This window comes from Microtus ochrogaster, linkage group LG2 (assembly GCF_000317375.1).
Source record: "Microtus ochrogaster isolate Prairie Vole_2 linkage group LG2, MicOch1.0, whole genome shotgun sequence".
NCBI classification, from domain to species: Eukaryota; Metazoa; Chordata; class Mammalia; order Rodentia; family Cricetidae; genus Microtus; species Microtus ochrogaster.
This window is the reverse complement of record NC_022028.1, coordinates 25,566,990-25,579,361: the sequence shown is the minus strand read 5'-3', so window position 1 is coordinate 25,579,361 and position 12,372 is coordinate 25,566,990. Positions and strand designations below refer to the sequence as shown.

At 44.4% G+C, this 12,372-nt stretch overlaps 1 protein-coding gene across 1 annotated transcript in view; it reads right to left on the bottom strand.

Annotated features, from left to right (window-relative positions):
- Il18rap (interleukin 18 receptor accessory protein) overlaps positions 1-11,222 on the bottom strand; it is a 23,870-nt gene extending 12,648 nt beyond the window's left edge. Inside the window, exons 1-4 of the mRNA XM_005359990.2 lie at positions 11,153-11,222; positions 10,388-10,703; positions 10,116-10,299; positions 3,304-3,454 (exon numbers count right to left, since the gene is read on the bottom strand). Coding sequence (XP_005360047.1) covers positions 3,304-3,454; positions 10,116-10,299; positions 10,388-10,703; positions 11,153-11,222 — 721 coding nt within the window. The remainder of the gene's footprint in view (positions 1-3,303; positions 3,455-10,115; positions 10,300-10,387; positions 10,704-11,152) is intronic.
- Between the last annotated feature and the right edge of the window lie 1,150 nt (positions 11,223-12,372).

Genomic DNA, 12,372 nt, shown 5'->3' with positions numbered 1-12,372 from the left:
TTGCCATCTGGCTGAGTCACCAGCCAAGAGGGACAACCTGCCCAAGGAACTGAGATTCAAAACTAGCCACCCACAACCTTAAACTCGTGGTTTAGCTTAGCATAAAGGGGCAGGCAGCCTCTGATTTTACTCGGCCCTTTTCTTTCCTGCCACAGAGTTTCAGAGATGCCCTCCTCGTTCTGCTTTCTTCTGAGGGTCTCCTGTCTCCGGTGAAAGTGCCGGCCTGGACTGACAGCATCACGACTCTCACTTCTCATGGGCTTCTCATCAACCCCATCTCTTTTGTGCCATCGGCACCCACACTCCTCACCGCATCCCCCTGCTGACGGCCTTGGCCTCCAAAGGCAGTTTGCTAGCACAGCATCAACTCCTCCCTCCCCCTGATGGCGGTGTGCATTCTGTGAAGATCTTGCTCCTCCACTCTCTTTCCACGTGTTGGAGATAACCCCAGGGCTCTGTCCCAGGCCCCCTCTTCACATTCGGCCATTCTTACACTCCTGACCCTAGCCCTGGCGTCCCCATCATTGAGCTAAACAACCCTCTTCATTACAGCACTATGAGTCAGGTCCTTCCATGTTAACACTTACCGTCTCCCTTAGACTCCCTTCTTCTCCTTGGCCTTCCTGGTTATTAAGCGGTGCTAGCCTTTACTGACTTACTTCCTCAGAAAACTACAATGTCTGTTCTCTCTTTTTCCTGTTTGTTTGTAAAACACACCCTGTTCTGCTGACTCAGGAACACCACTCCCTCCAACCTCCTGAGGTATCTTTCAATACCGTCTATCAAGTTCACTGACCCCCACCCACCTCCACTTTGCCCTGTATCTGCAGAAGACGACTCAACCCTGACTCTCATTGTTCACTTTTCCTGTTCCCCAGCCGTGAATTCTCACAGAAGCATCTCCAATATATGTCTAGATTCCCATCCCTTTCAGGTCACGCCCTTTGTTACATTCCTACTGGCGACTGCCTGAATTAATGATGTCTTCTCTGCCTCCATACTTCTCTAGAAATTATTACTTCTTCATGTTAGGTCTAGCTGGACACAGCCTGTTCATGGTGCTTCTACGCATTGCAGTACTGAGTGGTCCCCCATTGTCTTTTGGCTAAAACTCCAAACTTGTCAGAAGTGGTTAACACATGCTATGATGCCAGTACTAATCAGGCAAAAGATCACAGGTTTGAGGCCAGCTTGGGCTACATGTAAATTATAGGCTAACCTGGTATACGTAGGGAGACCTTGTCTCAAGAAGAAAAAAAAAACCAAATGAACAGAAATCTCCACACATAATGAAGAATGAAATAAAAACTTGAAACTAGCTTAAAGTATGAAGTGGGTCTGGCTCTCAGGGTCCCACCCTCACCTCCAACCCATCCCCACCCCACCCCCCACCTGATCCCAATCCCCACCCCCATCTCATCCCCCAACCCTTCCCCACCCCCAACCCACCCCACCTCCATTCTCTGATGTGTTCTCCCTTATCTTTATTCTGTTTTCTCATGATTCCTGGGTGACAATGGCTCTACTGCCTCTTCCAGAACAGCCAGCATCACCCCCTCTTCTCTTCCCAGTGGAGTGAGTACCACTGTTTATTCTTCTCTTCCCAGGGATCTTACTTGGATTTGCTGCACCAAGGTTAGACCTGGTGGACCTTACGCATGCCCACTGCTCCTTCTCCTTCTACACTGGGTGGTGCCCTCCTGCCTTCTGTCTCTCTGACCCATAATAGACTCAGTTCTTAGGGGTAAGAGCCCATGTCAGGGTACTAATCCTTCATCGAAAGTTACCACAAAAGCTTGCTGTCTATTCTGTGGGAATGTGGGAATCATTCGATGAGAAGGACAAGGCACAGTGATGGGCAAGACAGGAATGACTGATGGCGATGCAATGACCTTCAAGTGGGAGAGGGAAGTAAATTCCATCACTGAGCGTTTAAAGATTGGTGGATGACTGAGTGGAAGAACATTTACACATCACTTGTTGGAGAAAGTGATGCTGGCATGGTCTGTACACGGAACTTCTCCTCTCTTACACAATAAAGCCACAGGAAGAGCAAGGACCGGGAAATAATCCGCAGTGTTTCCATCTTACTGCACTCCAACTGGACCGTGTCTTGCGGTAAGAAAACTGGATGTAAACTTCATTAATATTTTCACTGAGAATTGAGTCAGCTACCCTGTTACTCTTTGGCCCAAGCTCAAATGACAGATTCTGTTATGCTTTGACCTTGGAAACCACGGCTGAATTATTTACAACTACCATTTAGTTATGCTGTTGTTTGTAGATCCGGTATTAAAAAAAAAATGACCCAAGGGAAGAGCTGGGGAAGAGCCAATGTAAAAGGGTAACAACTACAGGATGAGACATTTAACTTCCTTGTTAGTCTGGGAAGAATAAATTAGGAGAAACAAACAAACAAACATCAGTCAAAACATCCCATACCCCCTCTAATAGTATTTAAGAATATTGAAAACATTCCTGGCAAGCACCACCTTAGTCTGTGTTTAAGATGCAAAAAAAACCCACAATTGTATTTCATCAATGGATGCATCCATGTGTGGGAAAAGCACAAAGCCTAAATGAAAAACATCTAGATCAGTGTTTCTCAAACTGTGGGTGGCAACCCCTTTAGGGTCAAATGACCCTTTCACAGGGGTCGCGTAAGACCATCGAAAAACACCAATATTCACATTATGTCTGTAACAGTAGTGATATTATACTTATGAAGTATATTATAAATCAATGATTTATAGTTGGGGTCACAACAACATGAGGAACGATATTAAAGGGCCACAGCATTAGGAAGATTGAGAACCACTGATCTTGTGTATAGTCTATGGGTTTCTCACTGGAGGAGGATGGGGCACAGATCAAGCTGCAGCATCAAGGTTCCTCCTCTTTTATAAAATAACAAGATTTTAAACACGTGGAAATACATTAACACGCTTTAAACAGGCGCATGTATGTCTCTTCATGTTTCAAGTATGAAATAACTAATGCATACTTACATTATGAAATATCTAATGCATATTTAAATTTATTGCAAGAAGACATCTGCGAGAAAGGGATAGCCCAACTTTTGAGAGTATGAACATGACCCAAACTGAACCTCTTTGTGGGATGGGACCTCAGCTGATGGAAGCGCTGGTGTTTTTTCAACTCAGAGCCCTTTAAGGGTTCCCAGGGGCTGAACAAAGGGAAATAGTTATTTTTCTTCTCTAAACAGAAATAATTATTTAACCAAAGGAAGATGATTTTCACCGGTCAGCAAGAGTTCAGAAAGAAAAGAAAGGCCTCACTTACCAATGGTTTTTACATGAACGACAGCTCGGACTGTCCAGGAGCTCACATTATCCGACTGAGTATAATCACACACATACAAGCCCTGGTCATCTGTATAAACATCTTCCAACTTAAGGATGCTGTTCTTATGCCCAGGCAGGTGTTTTCCATCCTAATCCAAAAGATAATAATTAAGCGCCTTTCTGAAACCTCAGAGTTTCGATTAACATTCATTCCACACTTAAGAAAAGTTTCGCCAATTTGATGCAGGTAAAGGTCAGTCAGTTTGAAACATGGGGTCCCAGTGGATGAGGATGCTATAATCTGAGGTCACAGAAGAAGAATTTCCTGATGCTGCAAAGAAAGCTGACTCCAATCAGCTCACAGAGAGCTACTGACTTCGCGTTTCTTCGAGCATAATTTGTCGGCCCAAGAATGTTCTAGAATATCCAGTGTTCTCAGGAATGATGCCTAACTTAATTCTCACTAAATTATATGCACATGTGCTTGAGAATGGCAATGTGTGTGTGCACACATGTGAGTGCATGTACTCTGAGAAACTTGTATGTTGTCGATAAAAGCAATATATAAATTATTCTCATCAGTAAACTTAATTTGAATATAAGAGCCAAGCATGGTGACACACGCCTTTAATCCCAGCCCTCAGGAGGCAGAAGCGGGTGGATCTCTGATCTCAAGGCCAGCCCTGTCTAGTCTACAGAGCCAGTTCCAGGGCAGCCAAGGTTACACAGAAAACCCCTATCTCAAAAAAGCAAAAACAAAGATTTATTTTGAGTATAAGAATAAATCGTAAGTAAAATACACTAAGTAAATAAACTGGACTTACATAAGAATTACAGAGAACGAATACAGAAAATGCTAAGTATCATTATTCGACTCTGAACTCAAACAAGAACCTGTCTCTTAGAATCCTTCAGTGACTGCCTGTACCCTTCAGATGCCGTCTGTAGTCTTGAAGACTGGCCTGGTCTCATTCTCTGCTAGAGCCCCTTTTTACCCCGTCTTACCCCTAGGGTAATTCTCTATTGGATCCCTGCCTTTGCAAGTCCTCCGCGGCTTCCCCCAGAGCACAGGCTGCGGCTCCCTCCACAGCTCCACCAGAGCTCAGCTTTGGGGAACAAAATCATCACTTGCTCCCAGGAGAATTGCCACTTCACACATCCCGGACCTTGTAGGCAAACAGCCGCTACAGGCACTGCCTTTTTCTAAAGTATGCTATGCGGCAAGGTCTACAGCTGTTAAGTGCAGACATGGTTTACAAGCAGTTAACAAATCCTGGGTACACGGGAAGGAATAAACACGGGCCCCCTCTCTAGGCAGACTCTGAGCCTCCAGGCCCCGAATCTTGGGCCTTTCCATCACACCACATATAGAATGCTCAGGGGGCAGTTGTTAGCAAATCTCCGAGTCTTTGCAGAGCTATGGAGAATACAGAGGGACCGCGTACATGCAACGGCCACTTTAGGAGGAGGTGACCTGTAAAGCGAAATACAGATGTGGGGCTTGAGACCAAGGTGGGCTCTGACCGTGTTTGCTTTTTATTTGCTCTAGCGGACAGCTTCATTAAGGCTGTGTGAATTCAGGAACGCACCATTCAAGAAAGGTTTCCAAACAGGAGAATTGTATAATAGGGACATTTTGAAAAAGGTGCCTAGCAGTGGCTGTGAAGCTCATGGAGTCTGAAGGACAGACTGTTTCAAACCACCTTCCTGTCACCAGGGGTTCCTGCACAGTAGGGGTCAGTGACTATCTGCAGAAGGATGGGTCATCACCGCCCTTACTCCAGCAGCCTAACTCATATATGATATTTCTGTAGTATATGACCTTCTAACTTCCCATGAGTCCCCAAAGCAGATCTCTGACAGTGAAAATCAAAAGAAAAGAGGTAGCAGAAATGATGAGATGGTGAGAATCTGTTCTCTACATAGACTGCAAAATTCTCTCATATGTGATCATCTATGCTTATCAGTAGATCGCAAGCCTTCCAGGCACCACTGTCTCACACATCGGGCCATCTGCAGTGACCTCCAATTTGTTTTTCTCCCAAAGGGCCAAACATCTCTGCTGCCTCCCGGGTGAAGGGCACAACACCTCCCCTCAGGAACCATTAGGAATGGACCCCTCACTTTGTCTTTGCAGACTGACAGCTCGTTCTTCAGAAGCTTGAGTATTGACTGTGGTGTCATCCCCCTTAGTAAAGTGGTCACTTAAAGAACAGTTTATCTCTCTTGAACCATCTCTTCTCTTCTTCCCCATGTGGACGATCACTGGTCCAAAGGAGTCTCTGACTTGGGATTTGATTGGATTTTATTTCTTTCATTTTACAAATGAGGAGAGAAATACTTCCAAGTTTAAAGGAAAGCCAGCATGTGAATGCCTAGTGAATGAGAGAACTGAATATCCAACATAATTTTTCTAAGAGTTTCATTTACTGATCTAGGAATTTCCCTTCCATTGGCCTTCACACAGGTAGAAGCAGGAATTCCCCCCACCCTCCCCCACACACCTCCAAGTGTCTGGGCCAGTTCCTGGGGCCCAATAAAGAACTTCCCCTACGGTGTCACAGAGTCTGAGTGGGCCACACTGATCATTGAGAGTAACTACAAGACAGGATGGAGAGCCAGGGCAAGAGGCAGAGACAGCTCAAATTATTTATCAGGTGATGGCAAAGATCAAGAACGCTCCAGCCCGAAGTGAAGCTAAGAAGAAGGAGGAAAGTCCAGAGTTAAACTCTAGAAAACCCAGTAAGATCATACAAAGAACAGAATGTAGAGTGTGGGCATGAAGTAAATCCGCTGAGAAGCTGGTGGAGGGAGGACACAGAGCTCCATCACTAAGACCTCAGTCAACCCACGGAGGAGCGTGGATGGTAGGCGAGTAGACCTCTTCCTCATTTTATAGATGGCCATCATGGCTTGGTGTGTGTCATCAAAGTCTTTGTGAGACAGAACTCACCAGAGATGTTAAAGAAATTAGGGTGAAAAAAAAAACACATGCAGAGAGATAGGGAACACACCAGATTATTCGATTGCAAGCAAACCTGGCAGGAAAGAAGCAGAGGGTACAGTGTGATGCTCAGAGGTGAAACATTAAAAAACAAAAACACAGAGGAGGAGCAGCCACAGTGTGATCTGTGGGAAGAGTTAGAGTCCCAGAAAGAACAAGTAGAAAACCTGAAGTACTAACACAGATGTTTAGGGGACATGTAAGGGGGAACAAAAATCATTCTTAGTAAGAGGTCAGTTGCTGTGGTCTTGTAACGTACTATCCTTAGGTTTCGCTAGCAGGCAGCTCAGTACTAGGGAGCACCCCAAAACTGTAGGATTCTCTACAAGTGGTGCTCCCTAAAGCCAGGCAACGCTAGAGTTCATATCTGGGCTTCCTCCACCTGGACCTACTATTTTAGCCTATTTTCCTTGATGAACTTCAAATGGTTCCTCATCATTAACTCATAATCATGTCTGGATTTGAGAACATCATGTCTTCACTACCTATGAGTGAATCATTTTTTACTTTCTACAAGTTGATAAATATCATGAATATATTTAAAGCCAGGAAAATCTAAACTATTATGACTGTCTCTTTAACTAGTCTCTTATCAAAGTGTTTGATTATTCCCCTTCTTCTGTGAAAATATCCCCACCTTCTTTCTATTCCCATTGCTAGTTCTGTGGTTCAGAAGACACACAAGGAAAGTTCAAGCATGTCAACAGGGCCCCAGTCCCCTTACTTCATGAGCAACCCACAGTTTTAATTCCCAATCCAGTAGAGTTCAGACCACGCAAGAATGCTGCTTCTCTCATGCTGAGCAATTCATTAATCCTTCTCTGAATGGACTTCTTATTGCTCTGTTTGTTACAATGATAATATTTCTCAGTGAATACCATCATACAGTCCCTTGCTCCAATCACGTGACAATGCTAAACTTATTCCTCAATCCTGTAGTAATATTTCTTCTACTATACACTAGGAAATTAATAAACCAAGAAGGTTGTAATGACGGGTCCGATGTCAGTACCTAGCCAAAGCATTGAGTAAATTATTAAACAGAAGTTCTGTGAGCATATGGGAAGGAGGTAATGGTTAATATCAGCCAGCTTGTGTTCACTAACTACCACCTCATGAAAGTCATCTCAATTTCCTGTGTGATTGAAGACTTAGATTAGAGACGCTCAAGGGACGACAGTAGACAAATTCTATCTTCACTCTAGAGTGTAATTGGGAAAACACTTTCATGATCTCCCTGTTAAACAAAAAGATCCTTAAGAGCCGGATGATATGATAGGACACGTGGGTGCCTTTTCAGATAATTGAACAGTCGTACCCCCAAGTGATGACGATGCGTAGCCAGAAGGATGACTCCAGAAACCACAGCTGAGAATTCTATCGTGCAGGCTTGCTCAGCAGTTTTATGGGGTATTAAGAATCACAGCCCACCCCACCCCCACACATACGCATCTACATACACTTTCTTTGACCTTGCAGGTTTTGCTTATATATTACATTTTGGGGTTCTGTGTTTTTAAGGGATTTCTGTGTGTGCCGGTGCGTGTGTGTCTGCATCTGTATGTGTTTCTAGTCATTTTTCTTAGGCTCTCTTTTTTTTTGTTTGTTGTTTCATCTTATTCTGTTTTACTTGTTTTGGTTTTATAGTTGCCAGGTTGTTTTCTATTGAAAGAGAGAAAGAAAAGGGTGTTTATGTGGGTGGATAGTGAGGTGGGAAGGACCTGGGAGGGGTTGGGCTAGAGGAAATCACAATCAGCAAATACTGTGCATGAAAAATGATTTTTAATAAAAATTAAAATTATAAAAAATAATTAACATGCCCATGTTTATGTTATATATGGGCTTCAAAACTGTAAAAGTGATAACTAGTACACTTGGGTTATAAAATCATAAAATCAAAATTCCAATTTCTTAGCACACAGAATGACGGGCAAAAGCCATGTTTTAGAATCTAACAGGAGTGCGCGTGAAGTTAGGCGCGTGAGTTAGAAACTCTAATCCTAGGCACACAATTGAGAATGCCCCTCAAATTGCCTGGCAGTAGTTCTTAGGAAGAAGGCTGACATGCCATCATAGCTTGATTGACCCACCCAGTAGGGTTATTGAAAAGTTGAAGGAACTGCAGGCAGCATCCATATTCTGTTCAGGAGAAGGAATGGGGCCCTCCTTGCTCAGCATCCTTGCTGTGCAATCCATGTGCAGCCTCAATTGCACAGCATGTGGCTAGCTGTATTCAAAGCTACCTGGGAAGGTGGGGGGATGTATATGGTGAGAACAACAGAACAGAACGGGCCAATAGATTGGCCTTGAGAACAGCTTCCAAAACTACAATCTAAGTCATTGTTTATCTTCACTATTTAGATACACTTCAGCCTGTGGGCCTGGCCAGTCTCACCCTGCTCACCAACACCCCATGGTAAGCAACTCGTATAGTGTCTACATTCCAGTTCCTACAAGAGCTAACCCAAATGGAAACAAGAAGGGGAAGTGGCAAACACATGTGCAGAGTTTCCATGGAATCCGGGGCTGAGACTCAACCCCACACCATGTACACCAGCCCTACAGCAAACCACCCCAGCCCTGGTGAGGGTGACGTAAGACACCAATAGGGATTTTATTCATGCTTGGGTCCCCTTAACAGAAGGTCACACAGAACCACAGTGATCCTGGTGTTCAAGGCTGTTTCTAAAGGAACTCTCTGACTGTCCTTCATTATGATTCTTCATTGTGTCAAGAAATTACTAAGATCATCAAAACATACTGACTTAATTCAAATGCCTTTCTCTTAAGGACTCAGATTTACTAAGGATATTTTCTTTTCCCTGTCTTTCCAGAAATCAAAACTAACAGGTGCTTTATCTTAATTCTTGATTTTCAATCATCAAATAATTAAGAATGTGTTAAGTACAGGGTGCTCAGCCAGGCCCCGCTGCTCTCCTGACACCTGCTCCAAGCAGGGAAGCGAAGCACTGGAGAGCAGAAGCCCTGCCTAAAATGACCAATGGAGTACTCAGCACACCAACCCTCACTGTTTTAGCTAAGAAGTCACTGCATAGTTGGAAGAAGAATGGCTCCATGGGCTCCTATGTCTGGATGCTTGACTCCCAGTTGCTGGAACTGTTTGGGAACCATTAGGCGGTGGAACCTTTTTGGAGGAGGTGTGTCACAGATAGGGCTCTGTTGGGTGAGCATTCATGTGTGTGGGCAAGCACTAACAGCACAGTGAAGACGTGGAACGCATTTGCTGTGTGTGCTTACTGGTTTCCTCCATGCCGCCATAAACTTTCTCTTGTGCACTTTCCCTTAGCACTCCCTCGCTCCCACAAACTTTGCACGAGCCACTTGTCACGCGCGCAATGACTTGCTGGGCTTTCCTTGCCACGTTCCCCTTTAGAAACGACTCCACTCCTCTGCTTCTTTTAAAACGTCTCCAAGACTTGATGGTAGGGCGCTCCCTTCCTCATCCTCACCAATGCCCATTACTCTTTATGACACATAAATGAATGACCGGACCAGAATTCCCAGATGCCTTTTACACCCTCCCACAAGTATGACGCCACCCACATGCCGGACTTGTCCCCTGCCATTGATCCAAAGGGTGACTCTATCGATCTGAATAGCAAACTGTACTCTTCTTAGGCTCAAAGCACATTAGAATGTAGGTCTTTCACATATGCACTGGAATGCAGTTTTTATGGAGCTCTGGGCCCCAAGCCGTCTAGCTCGTGTTTCTGTAAAGAGTCTAATATAGAGACAAGTGCCACAAAACAGTGCTCTTACACCAGCTTTAGAAAATCCATTCATACCAGGTACCAGGTCATCTCTGGACTCTGGACATCACTTTGGCAGCTGAGACTGGGGCAGTAAATGGATCCAGTGCTCCCAAGAAATAGGTATTGCGTGTGCTCAGCTGGGTTCCCACAGGATACATTTCTCTGAGGCTTAAGTTCGAAGATGGTCTTGATACAACAAGCCGTAGCCTGGGGGCGCCTAGGAAATAGAGAAGGTCCTGTCAGTACTTGTCTAGGTAACAGAGAATTTGAGGGTATTGCTAGACTGGAATGCCTTTGAGACATACCTAAGTCTGGGTCTACAGATAAAAGACCCAACATTGTTTATCTGTGGGGCCGATAGCCGCAGCATGTCTGTCCTCTCGTGAGAAAAGTTTCTATGGATCTCCTCTAGTGGACCTCCACGCTGAGGTTGCTTGTACCACTGGACGTCAGATAGGTTCTGATTACCACTGCAAGGTATGTGGGCGGGGCCTTGAGTTGGTGGCAGTTGATTTATATGGGAGAATTGTGATTTCGGAGGCTCTGGCAAATCACAAAATAGGACAAACTCCTCTGCACCGTTCATGGGATATATCCACAGAAGTCTTTTGGTGACGCAAGCTAAAAATGACAGTAAACGAAACAACACAAAGAAACAGGTTAGAAGGCAGACTTCCCATTGATATTTACAAAGAGACTCAGTATAACAAAGGACTAAGCTCTCTGTTCTGTCTTATGTACCATGCCAATTTCATAGATGAAAATGACTCGTGTTCTGATTCGCTCTCAACAGGCTAGTGTCTTAAGTCCCTGTGGGTGACTGGAGGAACAATCATGCACTCGTCCTCAGATGTCCCCACTGAATGCCCCGTTGTGGTCACTGGGATCTCCCCGCTATATGTGTCATCTGCTGAAAGCAGTCCTGACCAGAAACGTCTCCTCCTACTCCCTTTAACAGCGAGAAGATGTTGCGTACTCATAAATCAGGCTGCTGATGTAACAGATTATCTGGGACTTTAGACTGTGACCACAAGACTCACAGGGTTAACAGGCAAAGCAAAATCCCCTACCTGAATGATCAAATCCCATGGTCTGCTCTCCTGCAACAAAGCAAAGAAACAGCCAGCCCAGAGAGAGCATGATGTTCCTCTGCTCCTGTCATGGCTTCAGTGACTTCTCATTGCCAGCGTGGAGGGTGTGGAGACTCGGGGCTCTTTCTCAGGCATCCTCTTCACTTAAGAAATGGAAAATGGAGAAATCAAAACCTGTAACCAAGCCTCAAGTCACACGGGAAACCCTGAAAGGGCACATCCCACCCAAACAGCCTTGGGAAGCCCAGAACCTGCTTGGGTATTTTCAGGGGCATGAAACAGCTTCCTCATGTGTCACCTCGAGCTCACTCAAAGGATGAACACATCACATGCATGGTCCCCTGAGGGTCTCACATGCGGGGTCCCCTGAGGACCTCACATGCAGGGAGGGTCCCCTGAGGGTCTCACATGCAGGGTCCCCTGAGGAACTCACATGGGCCCTGGAGTATCATCTAACACTATTTCTTTTCATGGAATTCTTCTCCTTTTCCCCCCTTATATTGCTTTCATCTACAATGTATATTTCTCTCAGAAATTTGGAAAAATAATGTTTTACTTTTCATGAAAGATAGCCTAATTTATAAGCAAATGACAGATTCTAGAGTTAGAAAAACTGGCGATTGGGCTCATTTCTATAAAATCTGAGAGTATCTACATGGTATTAAACACTATTTAAAAAAAGCTATTAGATAAATAAGGGTAGAAACTTGTGCCTTGAAGATTGATGTATTGATCCTTTCAGATATAAAAGCAGAGAACATGTGTTCTTAAAATTGAAAGTCAGACGTGGGCTGGGTACATAAGGTTTGTCTTCTCTGTAGAGAGGGTGACCATGAAAAAGTTCAAATAACTTATAAGCAATGAGAGCTATGGGGAGTATAAATTTGTTGACTGTTTAATGTTGAGCAGAATATGGAATGTTTAGTTATAGGGTGAAATTTTCTATTCTGACATTAGAAATGAACAAAATTTGAATGATAAACTATATTCAAGTGTCAAAAACTGCTGAGGAATTGGGATTGTCTCTTTGGTGTGGCCATTAAGAGATGGGCAACCAGAGGGAGAGGGGGAAAGTCTCAAAATGAAAAGACAGTAGCGACCTCAGGGATAAAATGATAGACGAGAACCTTCCATATGTGCCACGATGAACGAGAAAAGTCAGGATAGCAAATACCAGCCCTTCCATTCAAGCAGAAGAG